Source organism: Polistes dominula, unplaced genomic scaffold (genome assembly GCF_049000335.1).
Source record: "Polistes dominula isolate Pdom_NZ unplaced genomic scaffold, Pdom_raw_medaka contig_75, whole genome shotgun sequence".
In the NCBI taxonomy this organism is placed as follows: Eukaryota; Metazoa; Arthropoda; class Insecta; order Hymenoptera; family Vespidae; genus Polistes; species Polistes dominula.
Genome location: NW_028301003.1, coordinates 2,479,336 through 2,497,236, shown reverse-complemented (window position 1 = coordinate 2,497,236; position 17,901 = coordinate 2,479,336). Strand labels below are relative to the sequence as shown.

Sequence of the window (17,901 nt, the reverse complement as noted above, 5' to 3'; positions counted from 1 at the left end):
AATTTATATATATATATATATATATCCGTTTATTAATAATTTTTTCATACTAACTATGACAAATAACATTAGAATAAAATTTAAAAAGAAAAAGAGAGAGAGAGAAAGAGAGAGACACATGGAAGATAAAGTGACGCGCACATGACCTTGAAAAAATGTATACAACTTTATCAATAGTCTATGAAGAAAACGAAAATTGCGTTCTATTAAATATAAATAACAATATGAACGTAATTGCACTCAAATTTATTGTAAAATTTATTTAATTATCTAGACTCGAAGAATAATTATTGATTGTTCGTTGCTTTTTTTTTTATTTATGAAAAATATAAATAAAAGAAAAAGAAAGAAAAATAATCTTTCCACAACCACACACACACACACACACAAACTTAAAATAATTAACTTAAAATAAATATATTTTCCTTTTATTTGTATTTTTAATAAATATTTGTATATTACCATAATGCAATTAGATTTATTTTTTTTTTTTGTAAGAATAATTAATTCTTATAATAATTGATTTTTGAACAATTGATTGATAAGAATAATTAATAAAATTCTCATATTATGAATGTTTATGGTAATACCAAAGATTTATAATGAGACAATTGAAGATCATACGGAAGTAAAAATATATCTACTCGTATTTAACCTTTGCTTATCACACTTGGTCCAAAGGACCCAGACCTTTTTTGCAACTTGAGTCATTTTTCTCAATTGTTCAACTTTGATAATTTTTTTAAACATATTTAAATTTAATTTAAAGCTATAAAACCTATATAATCTTTTTAAGTAAGTATTAAAGAAGTCTCAAAAAAATGTTGAAGTAAATCTATGCAATAGTTTTTCTTTTATAACGATTTTTTTCGCCCGGGTCCAAAAGACCCGGGTGTGGTAAGCGTGTTACTCCAGGAAGGATGGTAAGCAAAGGTTAATTAACACACCTGTATGAGACATTTTACGAATACATAGATTTTATTTATAAATCTATCTTATATTTTCATTTTATTTTTCTAGTATTTTCTTTATAATTCAGAAGTCTGATTAAATAATATTTTATTCCATAATAAATACCATAAATGCTGTTTGCCATTTGGGCCTGCGCCCACAGTATCCTCGAAAGGGGATACTATGGCAAACACATCTACATTTGTAGTGACAGCCACACTGCGCTCAGACTTGTACACAGCCCCGTGGTCAAGTCAGGGCTGGTGAAGGACTGTGTCGATTTGTTGATACGGCTAGGCAGTGTCAACAGAGTAAGGTTGCTCTGGGTGCCGGGTCACAGTGGCGTTCAGGGCAACGAAAGGGCGCACGAGCTTGCCAGACTTGGAGCTTCACGGCACGATCTGGCAAGCCAATGCCACATCAGCGTGTCAGAGGGGCTCATGCGGTGGAGATCTAAGAAGTGGGCTACGGACCGCTTCAGAGATCTCTGGGTGCAAGGCCCTGGCATGAGGCACACGAAGGCTCTGTTTTCAGGGCCTTCGAAGGAGCTAGGTGCCGAGCTGATCAACCTGGACCGAGCACAATTGAGGCTGATGGTAGGATTGGTCACCGGGCACTGGCACCTTAGAAAGCACCTTACGCGACTGGGCCTTGCACAAGACTCGGTCTGCGGCAGGTGTGGCGAAGGAGAGGATACCCCCCTCCATCTCATTACTCAATGCGTTGGGCTCGCGGACGTCAGAAATGATGTCCTTGGGACCAGCGACAACAACTTCGACCTAGTGGGCTCAGGGGCGGCCAGACTCCTGCGCTTTGCAAGGGAGTCGGGACTGCCCGCGGGACCGCTATGGTCATAGATTTTTCCCCGCAGGGGGCCCGGGCACAATGGTCCAGAGACTGAGCGCCTGGGTATACAAACCTCAAGATAAAAAAAAAAAAAAAAAAAAAAAATACCATAAATGATCTTGAAAAAAAAAAAACTCTATTATTTTTAACCACAATTATTTTTTGAAATAAAAATTAATTTCAGATACAAAAAAAAAAGAAACAATTTATTATTAATTTGACAATGACATAAATGAAAAATAAATTATAACAACATTTTTAATACATAATAATGACAACAACAACGTTTAACACTTTATACTAACAGACAGGGAATATCTTTCAATTAAATATTCGTACAAGGAAAAAAAAAAATACAAAAAAAAAATAAAGAAAGTAAAATACATGTGAATGAAAGAAACTTTTTCCTTTTCTGATAAAGAAAGTGACAGATTTTTTAAAGATCATCCTTCATATTTTACGTATACATTATTTCTATGAAGTAAATCAATTGCGGGGAAAATTATGAGTCAGATAAACGAAAGATTTAAAAGTTCCCGTTGTGTTACTTTAAATAATAATAATAATAATAATAATAAAAAAAGAAAAAGAAAAAGAAAAAAAAAAGAAAAGACAAAACGAGGAAGAGAATTCTTTCTATTTGTTTCTTTTTTCATTCTTCTCTTCCTTCCTCCTCTCTCTCTCTCTCTTTCTTTCTTTTTAATTCTAACTTTTTGATTAATGATATAAAAAAAGAAAAAAAAATAGAAAAATTACTCAATTGAAAAGGAAAGAAATGAGAACAAAATTATTTCCTATTCTTTTTTTTTTTCCAACATTGAAGAGTAATAATAAGAAGAAACAATTAATAATCAAGGGAAGGAAAAAAGAGAGAGAAAAAGAGAGAAAGAGAGAGAGAGAGAGAGAGAAGGAAGATATTAGTAAGACTGTCAAGTCACAGACTTCTTCTAAGAGGACTCACTTTAGATCTTATCTATTATTCTCTTCTATTTCGCGTATAGAATAATATTTAAAATCATTGTACGTTTGACAAGCAAGTAATCAACATCGTATAAAATATAAATACAAGTGAACAATACCAAAAAAAAAATTAAGTCGTGATCTCGTGAATTTGATAAAAAAATAAAAAAAAAAATATTTAAAACAAGGTAAGAAAGCTTTTTTTTTCTTTTTTTGTGAAATAACAAATATATATCATACAAGGTGTATTACATTTAACAGAAACAAAACAAAAAAAAAAAGTGAAAACAAACAATTTATCTAAAGAATCATTTTTAAATAATAAAACATATTTGTGTTTTTTTTTTTTTTTTTTTAGTGACGTCCAAACATCTTTTTTACGTAATGTGAATGGTGTCAAAACAGACTTCCTAAAAAATTATTCAGCCTTCCCACCCCCCCCCCAACCATTTTGGCAAAATTTGACAAAATGTTATTTGATTTAATTGGAAGATGTTTATTATACATGATTTATTCGTTGATATTATCGTCGGAAGTTTTGGGAGTACAATCACCTTGTCCGAATTATTTTCGTTATTTTTGGAACGATCGTTATCAGACGACCATGGGACAGGTGATAATACCTTCACCACCAAAATATACTGATTTATATTTGGAAATACACTTTACTTTCTCTGCTCACTTACCTTCGGTAATTATATTATTTAATATTTGTATATATTAATAAATTAAAACTATATTTAACTAAATAATAATATTATAATTTAATATTAATCTAATAGTATAATAATTATATATAATAATAAATTAAATTACATATGATTTAATACTAATATAATAATATTATAACTTAAAATAACTCTTTAATATTATATATTAAATATATATATATATATATATATATTCTTCTTAAAATATATATAAATTACGTGTCACGTTATTTGTCCGCAATGGACTCCTAAACTACTGAACCGATTTTAATAAAATTTTGCACACTGTGTGCAGTTTCATCCAGTTTGAAAGATAGAATAGTTTATATCTCAATTTATAATCGCAATATTATTTTATATGGCGGTATAAGGTAATTCATTGACTTAAAGACGTGTGTATCGGACTGATTGTGAGCCACAGCAACGCGTGGCGGAACACCCCTAGTATATATATTAGGGTGGGTCAAAAAAATGACTTACTCTTTTTTTTATCAAGTGCCACGGAAAAATGGGTTGCTAGACACCTAAAAACAATTCTCACCAAATATGAGCTCTTAATTTTAATAGGAAAATCCTCCGCATCGCAGTTTATTATTTTTTTTTTTCAATCCAATAGATTAAAATTTATACCTATATATATATATACATTTAATTATTTTATTTTTAAAGAAATACTATGGCCGATTAGAATTGGCAAAATCAAAAGAAGAATCAGTGAGAGACATTCTTCAAGGTAGACGATTATTTTACTTAGTTCATTTTCCAATAACAGAACCATTACCAGTATTAAGAAAATTATTGTTCAATGGACAATTATATTGCAGTGGTCCACGTGGTAATAAAAAAATATATATTATCAACAAATAAATACAATATTTAAAATTTGTAAATAATAGATAATATTTATTATAATAATTTATTTATTTTTAGTAACAGGACCAATTGTATCTTCAATATTTTTGAAATACACATTCTTTCCATCAAGACCATTAATTATTTCAGCTGATTCTGATAATGATAATAATAATTTTGATGAACGACCAAATTTCAATAATTTTATACCATCGTTCAATCAAAATGAACGATCAGACTTTATAACAAAACCACCATTACAAACATCAAGACCATTACAAACGTCAAGACAATTATTACCATTAACAACACCAACACCACCACCATCATTATCATCACGTTTAATATATAACAATTATGAAGATTGTGGAAGAGAAAATATACTAAATAAAAATAGTAATCCTTTGATAGCTGCAGGTGTTGAAACTAAACCAAACGAATGGCCTTGGTTGGTTGCAATATTTATCTTTCAATTAAAGGCTGAATTTCAATGTACAGGTACATTGGTCACCAATAAACACATTATTACAGGTACGATTTAATAAATTATTTCAAAATAATCATTGTAAATATTTTTACAATGATCTAATCCCATTTTGTGTTTTAATTCATTCAAATTAGATTTTTACAATATTTGATTTTGTTTTATTGACAACAGTGGCACATTGTACAAGGTTGAATGACTCGTTTGTACCAGCCAATACCATGCTTGCTTCATTAGGTCGTTATCATTTATGGGATCAGAGAGAAAAAGGTTCGATCTATCGTGAAATTAAAGAATACAAAATACATCCTGATTATAAAAATAAACAATATGATCACACTGCTGACGCTGATATTGCTGTTATGATATTACGAGAAACAGTTGAATTTTCAATATCAATTAAACCAATTTGTTTGTGGACTGGATCAAACGATTTACGAGATATCGTTGGATCTGAGGGACACGTCATAGGTTGGGGTAAAAATGAATTTGGTCAATTTTTGAATGAACCAAGAAAAGCTGTTGTACCAATCGTTTCTCAGGTAAGAAAATCTAATTTAATTTTAGAAAAATATGACAATATCACGATAATAATTAATTATATATATAGTTGGATAAAATTACTGATTAATATTTTAATATTATTTATTATTTAGGAAGATTGTTTATGGAGTAATCCAGTTTTTGTCAATATTACATCAAATCGTACCTTATGTGCTGGTTTTAGAAATGGTAGTGGACCATGTAATGGTGACAGTGGAAGTGGTTTGCTAATACGTAGGAAAGATGGACGCTATTATTTACGTGGTGCTGTCTCACATTCAATTTTAGATGGTGCAACCAAGTCATGTGATCTTAACAATTATATTGTTTACGTTGACCTAACGAAATACATAGATTGGATACGTTTACAGATTTCTTCTTAAAATTGTCATTGCGTTTATTATTTATAAAATATTTAACAATATTTTTTCTTCAATTTTATATTAATATATTTATTTATTTATTTAATCCTGTTTTTTTTTCTTTTTTAGAACATTTATTGAATCATTAGATTATATCAATCGACAATAAATGTAATTAATTTATTTCTTAACAAATAGATCATTTTTAATAAAATTCATGTGTCAGAAAGTACAAAAAAAGTGAATAATAATTTAAACATGTAAATGAATTTAAATTGAATCTAGCACAGCCATTCGCCCGATAGTATTAGGACCTTGAATAAGTTCTCGCAGTTTCATCAAAGATGGCAATAGCAGTACTCCGTGCTTGAAATTTCGAATGGTAATGCACTTGCAAAGAAGTACTGTATCTAACCTGAAATTTCAGTGTATGATAGTTCATTTTAGTGTAAACAAAGTAATTTTTTATTAGTTTTGAAAATGTCTACATTTGTGCCAACTAAAGTGTATTTTCGGGGAATTTTATTGCACTACTTTATTGAAAAGAAATCGGCAGCTGAAGCACATAGAATTCTTGTTGAGACTTATGGTGACAATGCTCTGTTGGATATGACATGCAGAGACTGGTTTCGACGCTTCAAAAATAATTATTTTGAACTTGAGGATAAAGAACGTTTTGGCGTACCAAAAAAATTTTAAGACAGAGAATTGGAGGAATTACTCGATGAAGACCGATCTCAGACGCTAGCAGAACTTGGAAAAACATTACAAGTTTGATGAGTCAACTGTTTCAAAACGTATGACATTGAGTGCCATATACGAGAAGAGACACGACAAAGTGATTTTGTTATATGACAACGCCCGGCCTCATGTTGCAAAACCAGTGAAAATCTACCTGGACACGCTTTGATGGAAAGTTCTAACCCACCCGCCGTATTCACCTGACATAGCCCCTTCCGATTTTCACCTATTCCGTTCGATGGCACATGGCTTAGCTGACCAGCGTTTTCATTCTTACGAAGAAGCTAAAAAATGGGTCGATTCTTGGATAGCCTCAAAAGACATGTCGTTTTTCCAACGCGGAATTCATATACTGCCAGAAAGTTGGGAGAAAGTGGTCTCTAGTAATGGGCAATACTTTCAATAAAACATTTTTGTTCTTTATATTTTAAAGAAAGTTTTTATTTTGTAAAAAAACAGCGAGAACTTATTCAAGGTCCTAATACTTACGTTACATAAGTTACAATTAGATTTGAAATAGATCACAAGCAATATCGACCCAGGTCTCATTGCGAGAAGGTTGCTGTGTTCGGAGCTACCCACGGGCTAAGACTCTACTTCTTTAATTATCTTTCTAACTAATACATTTCATTAGTCATTTGTTCGAAAGAAATTTCTAAAATACAACCGGAAAAACGTGTCATCAAATTTTTTATCCAACTTATTATTTAAGTTAGATGAAAAATCATGTACATCGTTATAAATTGACCTACCTACCCGATTTACAATTCTAAATTAACGAAAACATGTAAAAGCTGTGACGTAGATTCAGTTAGAACTTTAAATAATATAAAACGCAAGTTTCTATTATTATAAATTATTAATAAAAAAAACATTATAAACTAATTAGTTTCTATAAATTTGTTACATGAAAAAGAATTGAGGAAAGGAATACAAAAAATTGGATAATGGGAAAAATTTCATAGAAACTAATTACAATTATAATGTTTATGGTAAGCGGTCTTTTGCTGAATTTTACTTGCAATGGAATGTATAGCATATAAAAATATGTTAATCATTACATAGAAAGTAAAATATCATTGCCCGGGTCTAACCACGAGGAGGTAACCGCTTCTGAAGACCCACGAGGGATGTGCATCCTGAAGATGACCACATCCGATATAATTGAATGAAAAGAATCTAACTCTTAGGCCCCACCATAAGAGTACCACCATAAAAAATCTTTAGAATTATTTTTATTATTTTTTAAATATCAAAAAAGACAAAATGATAAACAAGGAGTGTAACCTAAAAAGAAATTTAATAAAATCATGGATGTTACCTAAACGTAATATACTCTAGAATAATTTCAATATATGCACATAAGAAAATTACTAGTTAGGAATATTTTATATTGAATAATTTTTAATCTATAAAGAATATATTATAATAAAAATAAATATATATAATATTAGATGGTACCTGTAGAAAAAAGAAGATATTAGATAATACCTGTAGAAAATAAAAGAAGATACATTAAAAATAGCTATCATACATATACGATGATACTAAAAAGAATAAAAGAAAAAGAATTAAAATACTTTAATTATTTTTGCAAGTAATTATTTTATATTATCCTTTACTATAATTATAGTCCTCTTATTATCTGCTTCATATTATTCTTGGATGTAATATTGCATCATCTTTATAATTCATCTTGCGAATAAGAAAAGTAATTAGTAAATTAAAATACAATCCGTTTACCATAACTCAGTCCTCTTTTGGTCCATATTCTTCTTCTCTTGAATACTCCATTATTATAAGAAACCTAGAACAAGAAGAAACCTAAAACAAAAAGAAAAATAAAGAAGAACGGAAGGAGTGATGGTTAGTGGGGTGAAATTAAAGGTAAGGACATAATTTTCTCCCAATTATTGGAAATAGGAGAAAATCATGGCTCGCGTAGGGCAGGGTCGCATCCCTGAAGTAGACCTTTTTTTGTGAAGAAACCAAAGAAAGATCTACCCACTACACACTGAAAAAAGAAACTCAAAACGATCCTGAAAAAGAAAAAGAAAATATTATTTTGGAGGTCTGAAAAGATGCAATGAATAGCATCGAAGGGCAAGTTCCCGATGAAAAACCCGATGCACTTACAAGTGCAATAAAATTAATCATATTCTGAAACAAAATAAAATGAAAATTAAGTTTCTAATACCTAGAAAAAAAGATATATTAAAAAATACTATAAAATAATTAGTTTCTATGAATAAAATGAAGAATGAAGAAATGTGTGGGGTAATTGGAAATGAAAAAATGATATGATATCAAAGTGAGGGGGAATTCTAAATGGGATTGTACTCTATGAAATCAAATTTATCAAATACTCGATTTATTTTTGGCAATAAAAATCTCTGGTGGGGGGGGGGGTAATTCCAACGATGTTCCCCTATAACAGAAAGAAAACTATATTAATTACTTCCATTCTTAAAAAACCACTATAAATTATTGACGAGCAAAATAATAAAACAATCAAAATATCAAATGATCAACGAGCTATTCGCAAAAATTCAACCATGCTGTTGAATTTGCAAATAACTCATTGAGTCCATAGTTGCCCTCTTGAGCCACAATTAAGTGGGGGCCTCTTCGGCAATTAGCCTCTTCTTTCTTGATGCCTACTGTCGGACATTCCCTACGTGCGAGCATGAAAAGAATCATTGACCAAAAACGTCAATCGTTCCCAAAAAGTATTCTCATAATTTAGCATGTTACAACGATCAATGATATAGAATCAGAATCGTCCCTGATTCTAAATTATAAAATGAATAAAAAACCCGACCTAACCAACCCTAACACAACCCTGAAAATACAAATGTGATTAGTAAAACATACTGAGCTTTTTTTTACATAGAAAATAATGATTACCTTTTGATCGAGAGATATCTCTTCGTCTAAAGGAATATTATAAACTATGTAAAATATCGATTCTATTCTAATACCATATCGTTGTAACATGCCAAATTATGGTCCTACAATTTAGAAACGACTTCAAGACATTTTCACCCAATTACTCTCAACTGCTTATAACACTAATATAAATGAAATACATTTCATATTACAATACCTATGAAATAATTTCATTTATTTTTCTATCATACATACCATTTTGCAATATAATTCCGATGTTCGTTATAACTCTGTTAAATAATTATTACAAAATAAATTCGCGTTTACCGTCAGCTATCCTAGCTCGTGGACAATCAATGAACTTAGAGTTCATCGACTGTGCACATATTACACGAGCACATTTAATCGAATGTCTGAGCAGTTAATTGAGCTAATCCATGACACTTCGCACTATTACTATCTTACAATAAAAACGAATTGAAATATAAATAATACTAAAAATGCAATGCATTTCTTTGCAATATATTTCTATTTAATTTATATTGAATTATATCAAACATTTGAAAGACAAAATCGCGATAGTGCGAAGTGTTAAACCTGTTATACTTAAAACTAAGTATCAAATTCATCAAAGATTTTGCGAATTTCATTTCGATTATATCTCGAACGAGATAGAATCGAAGTAAAAATAAATCTTTCAAATGGTTGCAAATACCTTTGAATCATGATACATATCAAATATTCTAGAATTGTCACAAAATAAATTTACGAGTTAAGCATGATAGAATAAAAAGATAAAATTTTGTGACAATTCTATATAAAAAAACCCGAAGATGGGACTTGCACTATTAAAGTGCAAGAGTACCATGTGCTTTTCCGGGGTCCTACATACTTAAAATTAAAGTTTCACATTCACTCAGTAAAAAACACATGCATACCCACCCATTCACTCCACGGTTCTCACACACTCCACCAGGGTGCAAAAGCCTACACTAGAGAGCATGCCCCGGGGCACCTCCGTCACCCTAGTTCAACCGCGTTTTCTAAACTTATATTCTAAAAGGTTACGTACCAGTTGCTGTAATCGTCTGTCAAGGCTAGTGATTATTGCAAATAAAACTACTGCAAAAATACAAGTATACACTAGTATATATATATATGCATACTAGTTATATACGTGTATGTTTCCACAAAAAAATGTGGGTACTCTACTATGCAAAACGATTATTAACAAAAGAAATTCGTATAGTACACGTGACTCTATAAGTTATTTTTATTTTAATAACTTTTCAAAAATACGCGGTATTACACGTATCGCGAACGATGTACAATGCACCACCTACTACGCACACACAGGTGCAATGTACACCGTGCAATCACTAGCACAATGACAGCCGCCAAAGGAAAACTTAAAAACTAATAACCCATGCAATCTTTTTCTCACCCATACGTGTAACACCTGGGTAACACGCATAGATGAGAACGAAGCGTGCATAGGGGGGAGAAAAGGGGGTATTAGTAGATTAGTTGCTAAAAATCCTAATCTAAAAATTGATTAATACAATAAAATATTGTCAAATAAATCTAAGCGGACTATGACTCTACAAGTCTTTAAGACTTTCAAAAAAAAAGATATTAGATATTAAAAATTGAAAATAATTAAAAATCCTCGGACGACTCCTTTGATTAAGTTGGCTGTTCTAATTAAAGAACTGGGCTTTTTACAGCCGCCACTTAATTGCCAGAGTCTATCCGTTCGCGAAAGGGGTTTGTCTTCTTGCTCATTTATTTATAATACCGAAATTAATCGCGATTAAATAAACTAAGTACGAAGCAATGCATGTAAGACATTTATTACATGCTTTATTGGTACGAAATCAAGTAAATTAATCCTTGATTTCACCACTACTAAAACGCGAATCAAATACGTAATAAAAAATAAAAGTGCATTAATTAATTTGCACTGTTAATTAAGTGAATTTAACCGAAGAGCAAGAAGACCTATCCTAAACTAATAAAACATACATACAATGAAATATACAGTTTCATGAGCCATTCCAAAAAAGGAATAATCCATTTTTGGAATAAACTCATGTGCTCGTCAATAATTTTTCTTGTAAAAATTACAACCAGTAGCTCGTGCCGATTCGGACCTTTCATCCTCGGCATGATTGAGCACCGGAGGGACTTTAAATTTTTTCACTCACTCATTACCAATGTTATATAACATAGATGTGACATTTTATTAGAATAAAATGTCATATGTATGCTATATGAACAGTTGGCATTAGAAGTTCTGCGGTGGCTCCAAAACACTCCTACTTCGTAGAAAATGGTCCCAGCTGCATCCCTCGTCCTCCAGGTCCATCGGAGAATTTCTTGATGCACTTTTCCTTGCACTCACTCACTCACACGCGTGACTCTAATAACGCGGTAAACGATTATAAGTCGCGATACCGAAATTTTTCTTATACGGCGAACAACACTGACTCTAAATACGCGTATGATTTCAATTTATTTTACGCCCGCCCGGTCACTGACTCTACTTCGCGATCAAAATTGTATTTTTTAACATTCGAACAAACACTGACTCTACTTTAAAAACTGCATTGCACGCAGTTTAATGCAAACACACGAAAATATTACTCCCGGTCACTTCACTGACTCTACTTTCGCGAACAGTCTGTACGACTGTTTTAAATAAAAAAACCAACTTTATACGAACAAATATACTATTGTAATTAACTGCATTGCTCGCAGTTATTGATGATTCTAAATCCGTGATTTTAAAATTAAATAATATAAACGAACAAACACTGACTCTATTTCGCGATAAAAGATTTTATTTTAATTATTCGAACAAACACTGACTCTACTTTTACAACTGTATACCGGACAGTTGAAATATCAAAACCCGACACACGTCTTACCTGTAAACAAAAAAAAGAAAAATGAAACGATTAGAATCATTGTTATCATTTAAAAATCATATAAAATTATTGAAGAAATGTTTAATAGAAAAGTTAACTTACCTTTTCATCTTTTTAGATGATGCCCGACAGGTATCCCACCTTTAAAGATGACGATGCTGTAGACGGTTCAAACGACGGAGAAACTTTACGTGTTTCTTATCGCGAACACGGCACTGACTCTACTTCACGATTCAATTTTACTTTAATTATTCGAACAAACACTGACTCTAATTTTTATTAACTGCATTGCACGCAGTCAAAAAATTCAAACACTAACACTGCTTACCCTTCTGAAACAAAAGAAAAGTACCAAACGATTAGAATCATCGTTATCATTTCAAAATTATAAGTAATTATTAAAGTAAACGTTTAATAGAAATATTAATTTACCTTCTATCTTCAGTGATGAATGCCCGATGGGTCTCCTACCCTTAGGATGACGATGCGCGCGCATTTTATCGAATAAAAGAAACTATCGGAGTTTCTTTTCCCGAACAAAACCGAATTTTTTTATATACGGCGAACAAACACTGACTCTAATTCGCGATTTTGTTGAACGATGCAAGCAAACGATCCCTTCATTGCCAACACGCACGATTGCAATGGTACTCTGAAACAGAAAAATGAAAAAGAACTATTAATATCATCGTCATAATATAAAATCACTTTGAAATTACCATCAAAATGTTTAATAGAAAAATTATACTTACTTGTAGTCTTCTGTGATGAATGCCCGATGGGTCTCCTACCCTTAAGATGATGATGACCAGTAGACGGTAACGAAAATAAAAAACTATAATAAAGTTTTTTATTACAAACGCGAACGCGAACGCGACCACGACCGAGACGTGTTTAAACCGACCGCACTACACGTCAAAAAATCGACTGAAAGAATGTACATGATTAAAGTTACTACAAAATAAATCGAGTATTATTATGTGAAATATAATATAAAGGTGAATATTTAAGGGAAAACAATGAGAGGAATCTGAATATGATATTAATTAGGAAAATGAAAGAAACCAATTATTATTATAATATTAATGATAAGCGGTCTTTGGCTAGATTTCACTTGCCATGGAATGTAAAACATATCAAAATATGTTAAACATTACATGGAAAGTAAAATACCATTGCCCGGGTCTAACCACGAGGAGGTAACCGCTTCTGAAGACCCAAGAGGGATGTGCATCCTACAGATGCTCACATCCGAATATAATTCAAAGGAATATACCTAACTCTTAGGCCCCACCATAAGAGTACCATCCAAAAAATCGTTAAAATTATTATCGAAAATACCAGAAAAAAATTTCAATATTAAAAAATACAAAATGAAAGACAAGGAGTGTAATCTGAAAAGAAATTCAATAAAATCATTGATGATACTTAAAACTAACACACCCTAGAATAACTCCAACTTATAGAAATACAATCTATATACATTTATATACATAATTTTCAATCTCCATAAAATAAAGTATAATAATTAAAAAGAGTATACAATTATAAGTTGTACCATGGAATCTATAAATAAAGAAAATACATTAAAAATAATTATCAAACACGTTCGATGCTAAAAAGAGAATTCTATACAGATGCAAAGTTTTATTTTATTTATACAAATAATTATTTTATACTATTCTACATTACCAAGTCCACTTCATGTTCCTTTATAGTCCGTCTTTATGATCCTCTTTTCGTCCACCTGTGGTCGTTTCTTTACCATAGTTCAATCTGCAACAGAAAACAAAGGGATAAAAAAGAGTTAAAAAATAAAAGGGATAGGAAAAAGGGGGGATAGGTATAACTTTTAAAGCGGAACTTTTCACGATTTTTTTTTTTAAAGTGGTTTCCCCCCGATTGGACTAGTCCACTGACTCTAAATTTTGGAGAAACCTACACTAAATGTTCAGTCCAACACCGTATACTATTGCGAACTTACGGAAAATAATCCTTGGGTCCGTCTAACAATTAGCGGAAGATGTTTTCCCTTACAATGAAGCTTCAGTTTCTCATGCTAAATGCATATCTATCTATGCATATCAAAAAGCCGAAAAAGAAAAAAAAGGAAAAAAAAGAAAAAAAGACGGTAGTTTCAGCTTAAAAGTCAAATGAACATGATTCTATCCTTGGGAGTAAGATAGAATCATGGCTCGCGTGGGCAGGGTCGCATCCCTGAAGTAAATTCTTTATTTGTAAATGGTACCACCCTTTACGAACAAAAAATTTACCCGCTACCCATTAAACCACTTCTGAAACAGAAATTTTTAATGAATATTAATACAATTTTATTTGCAATGTAAGTAATTGGAGTATATTATATTACCTTCTGATCTAGGAACGCAATCAAGTTGAAGACAGTTATCTGATAAATTGAAAAAATAAATTCATATTAAAATTATTTTCTATTCAAAGTATGTTAATAGTTATGTAACGTTTAAATTAATGTATATGCGTTGAAACAATCTGAAAAATAATTAAAGTATATTAAAATAATGAAATAATTGTTAAATAATCGATAGAAGTATCGATTATTATTTAAAAGTACGGAATATATTTTCGGAGTACCTTCCTCTACGAAATGCACTAATAGACTGAGCTGTTGTTCTCTAAAACAAAACATTGATTAGAAAGTTGTTTATATGACTTCATATATGTTGATCATGTGTGCAACGGTAATTAAAATTCTAATAAAGAAAATTCAATATTATAACGTTCCAGTTTTAACATTCTTTTTATTCTAATGTAATTAATTTATTGTTCATGCGCAGTGATGACTTCGAGTGTTAAATTATTCTGTAATATAAGAAGGGTGTATTAGAATATTAAAATAATTGTTAATTAATCGATAGAAGTGTCGATTATTATTTAAAAGTACGGAATATATTTTCGGAGTACCTTCCTCTTCGAAATGCACTAATAGACTGAGCTGTTGTTCTCTAAAACAAAACATTGATTAGAAAGTTGTTTATATGACTTCATATATGTTGATCATGTGTGCAACGGTAATTATAATTCTAATAAAGAAAATTCAATATTATAACGTTCCAGTTTTAACATTCTTTTTATTCTAATGTAATTAATTTATTGTTCATGCGCAGTGATGACTTCGAGTGTTTAATTATGCTGTAATATAGGTAGAGTGTATTAGAATAATAAAATAATTAATAATTAATCGATAGAAGTATCGATTATTATTTAAAAGTACGGAATATATTTTCGGAGTACCTTCCTCTTCGAAATGCACTAATAGACTGAGATGTTGTTCTCTAAAACAAAACATTGATTAGAAAGTTGTTTATATGACTTCATATATGTTGATCATGTGTGCAACGGTAATTATTATTCTAATAAAGAAAATTCAATATTATAACGTACAGATTTTATTATTTTATTCATTTTAACGTAATTAATTCATTGTCCCTGCGCAGTAATGACTTTCGGGATAAAAATTTCCTGTAATATAACTAAAATGTATTAGAATGATAAAATGATTATTAATTAATCAATATAAGTATCGATTGCTGCCTAAAAGTTCGGAATACATAATTTATTTACCATCTTCTTTGAAATCTACTGTTAAACTGGCTCTTTGTGTTTAGTGAAAGTTTCTTTATTTAATGTTGTTTATAAGACTTTTTCGAATGTTGATCATGCGTATAACTGTAATAATATTCCTAATAAATATAAGTTAATATTATAACGTTTTAATTTGAACATTTTTTTCCAATTTAATAAATTTATTTTGTTGTTCCTGCGCTATGATGGCCTGTAAGATAAAAATTTTCATTTAAAAAATAATCAGTTAAAAATTATTTAATATTTAAAATATGTTGATAGTCGTGTAATGTGTATGTAAATGTACTTACTGTATTGTATTAGTTATATTGTATTAGTATATATAGTGTATATAGTATTCTAGTAGTATTGTAGTGGTAGGTTAAAAAAATTATCAGTTAAAAATTATTTAATATTTAAAGTATGTTAATAGTCGTGTAATATGTATGTAAATGTACCTACTGTATTGTATTAGTATATATTGTATTAGTATATATAGTACATATATACATGTAGTAGTTAGTATAGTATTATAGTATTGTAGTAGTAGTAGAGTATTAAAATAATCGATAAATTATGGAAAAGAATGTATATTGTTATTTAAAAACACCCAGTATATGATCTAAATTCCGACTTCCTCGAAATTCAAATTTAAACTGACTCACTGCACTTATACACAAACTTCCTTATATAGTCATATCCCTTCCCCACAGCCCTTCACAGACCCTTCCCCAACCTTTTCATTGGCCCTTTCTTCCACCACTTTACTGACCCTTCTCCCACCACTTTTTTGGACCTTTCCCCCACCATTTTACTGACCATTTCCCCACCCTTTTCTGACCATTGCCCCACCACTTTACTAACCCTTTCTTCTCGTCATTTCCTTCCCTTCTCTCACCCTTTTACCCAACCCTTCCCTTTTCCCTTCTGTTTCTTTATTTAAATAATATTTAATACAAGACGGTACATAGATCATATATTTCGTGTTTTCAGGTAACCATACACATTTATTTCTATTAATTAACAATTTTTTTTAATATTCTTATACACTCCAATTATATTTCAGATTGTTTCAAAGCATATGCATTGGTTTAAACATTCCATACCTTTTAATATGCATTAAATAGAAAATCATTTTGATATGTTATTAATTTATGTTTTTTTTAGATAACTCTATTATTTGATTTTGTAAACAAAAAATGTTCCCATTACTATAAAATAAATAATTAAAATAACGAATAATAAATTAATAAGTTTTATTTATACAAAATAAAATGTACTGAATAGAAAATAAAATTCGGCTTAGCCCGTACGTAATTCGGTTTTATTTCTAACCACCTTAGTTAAACACCATATGATAATTTATTTATTAAATAAATCAAAAATACTGAAGATATTGAAATTAACGCGTCGGTTACTAATCGATAATGCAGATTATTCCCGCGAAATTTTTATTTATCGATATATAATTTATATTGGCATGCCTGAGAGAAATCTCAATTGTTTTATGCATATCTATATCGATGGACGATTCTCTTTTATACGGTTGTTGTTCTTCTGTGCAATGCTATACAGTTTTCACAGTGTCTACACTATCTTTTTTTTTATTCTTTATTGTTAGAATATTTACAAGTGACATGTACATCTAATAGATAAATAAAATTAATATTTGATTTATTTAATAAATAAATTATCATATGGAGTTTGACTAATGTGGTGTAGGAGAAAGACGAGTTACGTACGTGTGCCGGTTAAGCTTGTGTGCGTGATGAATCTTGTGATTGGTCATGGTCATTGGTCATTTCAAGTCCGAAATAATAAATTAGCCAATGAAATGACAGGGATCTTCCCCCAATGTACCGCGAAGGAGATGCGTCCACCATTTTGAATTTGTCATCTATAGTGCAACTGCAGCAGATTTGGTCGTCTCGTAATTATCAGGTAATTAAAAGATATTTTCTAACGTTTACACCTTTAAATATATACGAAACGATAACTAAAAGCAAGATTTTTATACATGAGTGTTTTCAAAA

The 17,901-nt window shown here is 30.5% G+C and overlaps 2 protein-coding genes across 2 annotated transcripts; both read left to right on the top strand.

Annotated features, from left to right (window-relative positions):
- The first annotated feature begins 1,082 nt into the window (after positions 1-1,082).
- LOC149032145 (uncharacterized) lies at positions 1,083-1,808 on the top strand. Its single transcript, XM_089173995.1, has one exon. The coding sequence runs from the start codon at positions 1,083-1,085 to the stop codon at positions 1,806-1,808; it is 726 nt and encodes a 241-aa protein (XP_089030121.1).
- A 989-nt stretch (positions 1,809-2,797) lies between these two features.
- LOC107069613 (serine protease gd) lies at positions 2,798-5,814 on the top strand. Its single transcript, XM_089174014.1, has 6 exons — positions 2,798-2,945; positions 3,116-3,448; positions 4,137-4,302; positions 4,398-4,850; positions 4,978-5,345; positions 5,460-5,814. The coding sequence occupies exons 2-6, from the start codon at positions 3,227-3,229 to the stop codon at positions 5,727-5,729; spliced, it is 1,479 nt and encodes a 492-aa protein (XP_089030140.1). The 5' UTR covers positions 2,798-2,945; positions 3,116-3,226; the 3' UTR covers positions 5,730-5,814.
- The last annotated feature ends 12,087 nt before the right edge of the window (positions 5,815-17,901 follow it).

Coding starts and splice junctions, on each gene's coding strand:
- LOC149032145 (XM_089173995.1), top strand. CDS start 1,083: ATGCTGTTTGCCATTTGGGCCTGCGCCCACAGTATCCTCGAAAGGGGA.
- LOC107069613 (XM_089174014.1), top strand. CDS start 3,227: ATGTTATTTGATTTAATTGGAAGATGTTTATTATACATGATTTATTCG. Junction 3,449..4,136: donor TCTCTGCTCACTTACCTTCG/GTAATTATATTA, acceptor TTATTTTTAAAG/AAATACTATGGCCGATTAGA. Junction 4,851..4,977: donor CAATAAACACATTATTACAG/GTACGATTTAAT, acceptor TATTGACAACAG/TGGCACATTGTACAAGGTTG.